Genomic DNA, 8,419 nt, shown 5'->3' on the forward strand with positions numbered 1-8,419 from the left:
GTTCTACTACTGAGGAAGTTGCCTGTGAGTCACAAGATCCCGCCCTCCCACAGAAAAAAAACATTCCTCCCTCCCCTTTTCCAGCGACTTCAAACGAAACTTAAGGGAAAAGTCCAGGCAGTGGAGGGCGATGGGAGTTCCCAGCAAGGTCCTCTGTGTCTGTTCTCCGCTGCCGCTTATTTTCAGCCTGCTCTAATGCAGTTCACTTTATTGGTGAAGTAATAGTGGACAGTCCACGTCTGTGTTTAATTTAGTCAAGTTAAATTACGTTTTGACAACCAGACAATCAATAAATCATCCAAGATAGACGGTGAAAAACGAAAAGTTTGATATTTTTAGTTTAGTATCTGCAAACAAACTAGATTTTAAAAATAAAATTCTTTTTTTTAATGTCTGTCTGATGACAGTCTGTCATGGTGGTGGAGCTTACACTTTCCTGATCTACAGCCACATTAAAACCAACGTGGTGCATGGTCTACAGTGTAATTACAATGGGTTTTGGCCACGCTGCTTGGAAAATCTAAATCTTTTACTGTCAAGTGAATACTGTATGTCAGTAAAATGTTAAAAACCTGAGCACTTCCCTGTAGAAATACATTGTGCAGAAGTTGAAGGATCAGCACAAGTTAAGGTCAGGGTCAGAGTTACATATTTAGTCAAGAATACACTTAGTCAGCCAATGGTGGAGCATATGGAGCCCTTCTTTGCGGAAGTTAACGTCATGGATCTCCAGAAAATGGTCCACAGCAGCGATAACATCATCATCATCAAAGCCTGTCAAGATCACATCTTGGATCTTGACTGTGGTCTCCTGAGTGAACAGCCTTCCAGGACAAGGGTCACCTTCCAGGCTCTATGACACGTTTGATTTCGGCAGCCCGCTGTACGAAGGGGCACCCTCAACTAAAGAGCAATTAAAACAGAAATACCACAAATGTTATTAACCTCAAACTCTCTGCATGATTTTTCAAAGAACTGTACTGCAGGTGCCAGGAATGAGAGCTGAATGATCCATCTCCTTCTACCTTAGGCCACAAATCTACCAATCATTTGTCACTCAATATTTTTGCCATTTATCTTTAATGTTTTAAGGTTTTAATGTTCTTTAGTCTAACTGCTTCAGACAAGATAAATATTCCAGGGCAAACATTGATAACGTGCAGATTTTTTAAGCATTAAAGTGAATTGCAGACTAATAGTAATAAAACAGCGTAGCATCATTCAAACTTTCATATCAGTTGCATCTCCCTGCATTCTGTATGTACTTTACTGTTGGGTGACCTTTCTTGACTATCCTTTGTGTACTCTGACATTACCAAACAGGGTAAAAGCCAGCTGTTAAATTTCACTTCCCTATGTTTTACAGTGCAGCTCTGTTTTTTCAGTCCTGATGTTTCATTTGTTATGACTCAACAAGTGGGAGTGACGTTTAGCCTGGCCACAGCTGGCTGCCATTTTGTCATACATGGAATGTGTTCTTTCATCTGATCATTTGAGTCATTACTGCTAATCAGCCTGTGCCCACCCAGTTAGAACACAGTACTGTAATCAGAGGTGCCACCCTGTAAGATAACATTGTTCTGAGCCTGAGGATTCGGCCACCTGCATCCAGCTTACCGGTCAAAATGCACTTCCTGTGGTCGATCTTCTCAGCATTATATGCTCTAACTCAAACATAATAAGACCTTCACACTAGAGTTTGGTTGGTATGAGATGTTGTAAGCAGATACCAAGTAACCCAGAGGAAATATTTTGTGTTGCACTTAACAAGAAAATGACAGGAATTCAGATCATAACTGTGTCCATGACGATAAGAGAAGAACATCTACAGGCCAGTCTGACTTTCTGCGAACACCTAGAGGCGGGTTTCTGCTGAAAACAAACTAACTCCTATGACGTGTCGTCTGACCAGGAACAAATGTTCACAGGTACTCAGAAAAACCTGAAAGGAAGGCCAGGTGAAAAGCTGTCACGGGGGGGGGCGGGGGAGTGACACAGCAATAGTTTATAAATCGGGATGACACTGCACATTTAGATAGTCGCTCCATAATCCAATCCATCCGTCCATAATTAAATCAAATTCTCTTCTCTGAGTGTTATTAAAATGTTTTTTTGGAAAGCAAAAGCTGCCCCAACATGTGACTCTTATCTGTCATGATCCTGTGACAACTGAATGAGAACTTCTCTGATCCATATATTACCCACAAACCCCCTAATTATAAATTCTAATTTTACACGCTGAGGCGTGGTCCCGTCAGACTGCGTGAAACAAATTAGAGGATAGACGCCTGTCAATCGATCGTGATGAATGCCTCACTGTTTCTTTAATCGTAAAAAGGTTAAGGGTTGCGCTTCTGGACTACTACATGAAACACCTCACTGTTTCAGCTGTGATAAACAACTTAAAAAGTGAACTGTGGATAAGTGAGTTATCACTTTAAAGAAGGGATATTTACAGTGAAGAGAAGACACAGCACGAAAAAATGCAGAAAATGAAAGACTTCTAGTATGGAAAAGCTAATCAAATCACCCTTTATTTATTTAATTCTACTCTCGGTGAAGAATGCAGTACAACACAATTTAAAACGTACTTAAACGTCTGAATCAGTGTGTGAACAGCGATGTCTCAAGTGACTGTCATGCTCTGCTAAATGAAACTAAAGCTGGTGTGACACTGTAAACCTTTAAACTCTTTTTCTTGGATGTGTGATTTGGAACATCTGAGTGAAATTAACTCTAATGAGCATCACGGCTCTGTGCAGCCGACTAATGAGGCAATTAAACTGTTAAAGGTCCCACTCAGTAAAAGGTAAGTATGACTTGTAAGAGTATATGTCTGTTTTAACCACAAACAGGATATCCAGTGGAAATTGAGAGTTGCTGCTATTACTTAACAAAAACATTACTTCATAAAGTGGCGTGATGCACGAAACATCATGTTAGAAATGGGAGCATGAACACAGGAAATGTATTTGTGATGTCTATTTGTAGCTTTAACATTTGAGGGTATTGCAGAGAAATGTAGCTTCTCTGCAACAGAGATGTGTAGATTTTAAAACAAAGCTTTCCAAAAAAAAATCATCTAAAGACCAACTACTCAAAGACCCTTTTGATGATACTGAAGATGATAGTTTTTACAGAACACCTCATCTGAAACCCAACCACTTCACCGCCGTGATCCCCTCAAGTATAAAACACATTACGCAACAATATACACTTCAAAACTCAGGGAAGATAAGTACTGTATTGGCACTTAATTGTAGACAATTTTTGTTTTACAAGAGTTTTGTGGTTAAGGGACTATGATGAGAATCCCACCCAGGAGTGCACCTACTGTATGGCTGAGGCATCGAGAAGTGAGGCTGGGAATGAAAGAAGTATTCAGACTTTTTACTTAAGTAAAAGCAGTAATAGCACAATGTGAAAATACTCAACTACACGTTAAAGTTCTCCAAAGTCAGGGTATATGTTCTACAGAAAAACGGTCCCTCAATGTTGCTTTACTTTAATGATGCATTAATACATAAATTAGACTTTTATTGTTGTGGGTGTAGCTAGTTTTAGTTGCTTCATATACAGTACAGTTCAGTGTCAAAAACACACTTTTCTCTAATCTTTCTGTGAAGTATTGGGTATTTTTACCTGTTTCGAGTAGGAAAACAGTCTTGGCTGAACCGCTAACAACATGGACACATCTGAAATGTGACACGGGGGAACAACTAGACGCTGCTGCTGAAAAGATAACGTCATAATCTACAAGACATAAGTAACTGTGCCTGAAAAATAAATATAATAGAGTAAAAAGTCCAATAATTTCTAATGAATTGTATCAAATTATGAAGCAGCAGAAATGACATGACTTAACTATTAGTATCTAAAAACTGGACTTTAATACAATACTTAAATAACTGTACTTTCTTACAGTCAACCACTGCCAATAAAGACTTATTTAACAAGCAACGTGTTGTTTTTCTGCCTTGTATGAATTTTAGGAGATGCAACTAAATAATCACATTGGAAGAATTTTTGGCTCATGCATTTTTCAACAGGGCCGGCCTGGCGGCTCGCTGCAGATGAGGACCAACCATGGTCAGGGGAGACATACCAAAGCCCTGAGCTCATCCCAACTGCAGCAGTCTTACAATATGTCAGCAGTGTTATTTTTACAGGGTCTTTTTTGAAAACCAAATGGATCTGCATCTGCACCACAAGGGCATTCCTCCATTGCTGACCCTGCGCAAACCCACAACCTCTTGTCCTCCTGCTCTTGCATCAGCTTGTTACAATCCCCCAATTTCCAAAGTAGCGTTTACCCCTGCCGCGGCTCACTAGGAATTTCTCTTGTAATGATAGATACTCCATGAATTAAACAGCGAGGAGTCAACTAAGTCATAACGCAGACATTTAACCCGTAAATGCTGGTTGCCTTCTGTGTCTGCCTAGTTAAACACATTAGTGGTGGAGTGGATCGGTCGGGCCTTGGGCTGAAATCTTCACAGGAATCAGGGTCATTAGCCATCAGACTGACAAACAAGCCTGTGACATAATGTGGAAACACTGATCCCATTCATAGGTCTAATCACCTGCTAAACGTCCTGCATGCCGTGCAAATCTCACACATATAAAACAAATTCCTTGTGGTTGGGGGGATAGTGAACTGACATGGGGGGGTTGCTGTGAAGTGAAATATCTGTCCTACGACCTCTTCTTATATTCAGAAAGAGATGGGAGTCTGGATGAATGAGATGAGGGGACTGGTGCCGTTGCGGCTTTGTTTTTGTCCTCTCTCTACCCAAAGTATCACGTCAGGAAGCGGACAGTCTTTTCCCCCAGAGAAGAGTGATGACCCCTTCATTTTCCAAGTTCCTCCAGCACATTTTTTTCAGAGTGGAGAGAAAAAAAACAACAACTGTTCGTTCATATATCTATTGCCTTTGCAAGAGAAGTAAAATCGTTGTCTGACAGTTCTGTCTGTGGGACACAAACAGCAAAATGTTACAGTTTAAGGGTTGTTTTATTTCCTGTTTGGGTGTATGTGAATGTTTTAAGAAAAAATAGAGTCTGTGAAATCTCTTTTACGTCTATTGGTCCAGACATAAATCAAAAGATGGGCCTGGAACCTCAACAGAAACATGCAATAAATGTCCCTGTTGGAAAAACATAAACTTGTTACCAATTAGTGTTAACTGTGCGCTCTGGCAAATGTAAGTCCTCATTATAATGACCAAAGTCATTTGGTGTATGAACACTGAAGGCAAAACATATTAAGTCAGCAGCACTGTGATAACCCTTACTTGTGGTTTCAGTGCCAAGGCAGGCTTGTATATGACTTGAAAATGGCAGAAACCAATTGTATTGGTCTTCTACTTGAATAAATATAATTAAATTCTTTTCCCTTTGCCAGTAAACCCTATAACACAACTTCTGTGGTCTTGATTATTTAAAGCCACTTGAAAGATTACAGGGATTTGAACTTAAATGACATGAAGTTATTAAATAAGAAACATTATGAAGGAAATTGAGTGATTAAGTTGTTCAAATGTCATCATATTTCTACAAATGTATTTATTTTAAAATGACGTGTTCATATAATACAAGTGGTGGAAGAAATTTTCAGTTTCTTAACCAAGAGTTAAAGTAACAGAAAACAAAACGTAAATGAGCTTAGTTAGTTTCCACATATACATTATCCCTTACTATGATCCCACAGTCAAGGCTCACACAGCAGCAGCGTGCAACATTTTTAAAATGTGTGCAACAGCGCCACCTATTGTTTGATATTTGCTTCTACAAGAAGTAGTATGAAATTCATTTGCACTTTTATTATATTAAAAAATAATTAATTTGCTTCTTGGGAAATAACAAAATGTACTCAAATGACTTTTACTGTAGATAAATTATCCGCATCCGTCATATTTTCTAACTACTCTGATGTTTTTGGTGGGAGTTGAGTTGCGAATCTGCGGCCGGGAAATGAAAAACACGCTCTGAGTGCAGCAGGAACCCACGTGTTCAGCTACCAGGGAAGCACTAAATCCTGAAGCTGCTGGGAGCGTTCAAGTGTTTACAGCCTACTTATACCTGCTCTGACTAAACACTTTTGTTTTATTATACTCGGGGAGACTTTCCAAAATGTCGTCCTTCAGAAAAGCGTTGAAGTCTCGACAGAGAAACCACCATGAAAGATCTCAGGTGAGCATTTCTGCGTTTTGTTGGCTAGCTTGTTAGCTTGCTAGCCTGTTATGAGGTATGAGAGATGCAGTGACACTTTAGAGACGTCATGTCATCATCATATTTCCCTATGATACACACGGTATTACTGCATATGTTTTCCCGACTTAATCATTTTGTTCCAACAGCCTGGTTTTAGGAAACATTTGGGATTGCTGGAGAAGAAGAAAGACTACAAACTTCGTGCAGAGTGAGTTGAACAGATGCTTTGTGTTTCCAGGCTTTGGATCGAGAATCATAAAACTTCTAATATCAAACGTGTTTGGGCAGTAAGTCTTTTAATGAGCTTGTTTTGCACTTTTTGTTTTATAGTGACTACCACAAGAAACAAAACACTCTTTCTGCTCTGCGAAAGAAAGCTCTGGATAAGAACCCAGATGAGTTTTACTTTAACATGATCAGCTCTCAGCTGCAGGTAAGACTGTTAAAATGACAACATGACCATCTTTATTTTAAAAAATAATTTACTTACGTTGTGTGAATCTCTGTGAGTGTATTATTGAATATGTGTGACTTATTTTGTGGCATGTTAACAGGATGGAGTTCATGTAGCAAGAAAAGGAGAGGCGGAAGAGATGACTGAGGAGCAGAAGAAAGTGATGAGGACACGGGATATCAAATATGTGGAGATGAAAAGACTTGCAGAGGCTAAGGTAGGTTTATTTTTCTGTAGGCAATCATGCACTGGGAACCTCTTGTGCCTGAGTTCATTTTGAGCTCTTAAGCTGGACAATTACCTTCAAAAAAGAATTTCAAGTGTTAAGAGAGTGTTGGCTAACATTACAACATGTCTACAAGAGCAAAGAAAACTGGCACTCTGAAATACATTTTTGCTGATATCACACACATTTTCACTTATCCACGCTCGTATAATATAAGTTGTTTGCCCCCGTTGATAACACAGTAAATGAAATTACAGATGAAGTGATTAATTTACTGTAAAATGAATCCTGTCTAAATTGCACTTTGTTTGTTCATCATTTGCTGTCAGAAAATTGAAAGGCTGAAAGGAGAGCTCCATCTTCTGGATGCAGACAGAAAACAAGAAAACAAGCACACATTTTTTGTGGATACCAAGAAAGACGGTAAATATAAATGTCTAGTAGATAATTTATTGGCTTTTTATACTAAGCTACCTGACAGCTTTAATGAAGGTTTTATTGTGTGTCTTCAGTGGAATCATTTGACCTGGCAAACCACCTCAACACGGCACCAGAGCTCGTAGACCGAGTGTACAACAGACCAACTCTGGAGACTCTGGAGACTAAGACCATTCAGGGAGCTGTAGATCTTCACAGTATGAAGGTCTGTGTATCTAATGCATGTAGATCAGCCTCATTTGGTGTATGACCATCCTGGGACCCTGCAGTCAGTCTGATGTATCTAAATTGAAAAGCCTAAATGAAAAAAAGTTCATCTTTCCTATTATGGTGGCATAAGGTTTTCAGTTTAATCTGCCTCACTGATGGTTCATGTTTGCTCCTCACTCTACCTGTAGAAGTTTGGCAGGCAGAGGAAACACCAGTATAAGATCCTGTCCCAGAGGATTGACAGGGAAAAGAAAATGTTTGTAATCACCCAGAAGATTCAGACCCGCAAGGACCTACAGGTGAGAGGAAGATGTCTTTCAGCTTCACATTATCGTCATTGCTGTTCATTTCTGTTTCCTGAACTCCCTTCTCTGTGCACCAGGATAAGAACAAGAAAGTGAAGGTCAAAAATGAGACCACCAACACTGCAGCTATCTACAAGTTTGAGGCCAAGAGAAAACGCTGAGGGGGAAAAAAAAATCACTTTGCCAAGGAGATACTGACGAAATAATGGACTTTCAGATCACACCACCTGATGACCTGAATTTCCCCACTGTGGGACAAATAAAAGAAATTCTTATTCTTATTCAGACTATGGACATGGGATCATTTTCATTCCATCAAATACTTCTGTAGCTGTGCAATTTTGTACATATTTATGTAAGGCTTTTAGTTTCTTTCAAATAAATATCAGAAGAACATACTGATTTCTTCTGTGTGATTTCTTGGCTTGCACTCAGGTATACTGAAGTTGACCCCTTTTTTTCTGAAGGAACTGATTTTAGTTTTTTATGGGTTTATTGCCAGTGAAGAGACTTGGCAATAGACTGTTGTATGTAGATGTAGACTGTAATTTGGCCTTGTACCAGTAGGTGGCA

The 8,419-nt window shown here is 39.3% G+C and overlaps 1 protein-coding gene across 1 annotated transcript; it reads left to right on the plus strand.

The window, feature by feature from the left end:
* Nucleotides 1-5,979: 5,979 nt before the first annotated feature.
* On the plus strand, nt 5,980-8,011 carry utp11 (UTP11 small subunit processome component). Its single transcript, XM_046400862.1, has 8 exons — nt 5,980-6,192; nt 6,360-6,421; nt 6,544-6,646; nt 6,768-6,884; nt 7,223-7,316; nt 7,406-7,536; nt 7,730-7,840; nt 7,924-8,011. Exons 1-8 carry the CDS (start codon nt 6,133-6,135, stop codon nt 8,005-8,007), a joined length of 762 nt encoding a protein of 253 aa, XP_046256818.1. The 5' UTR covers nt 5,980-6,132; the 3' UTR covers nt 8,008-8,011.
* Nucleotides 8,012-8,419: the final 408 nt, after the last annotated feature.

The sequence above is a fragment of the Scatophagus argus genome, chromosome 9 (genome assembly GCF_020382885.2).
Source record: "Scatophagus argus isolate fScaArg1 chromosome 9, fScaArg1.pri, whole genome shotgun sequence".
NCBI lineage: Eukaryota > Metazoa > Chordata > Actinopteri > Scatophagidae > Scatophagus > Scatophagus argus.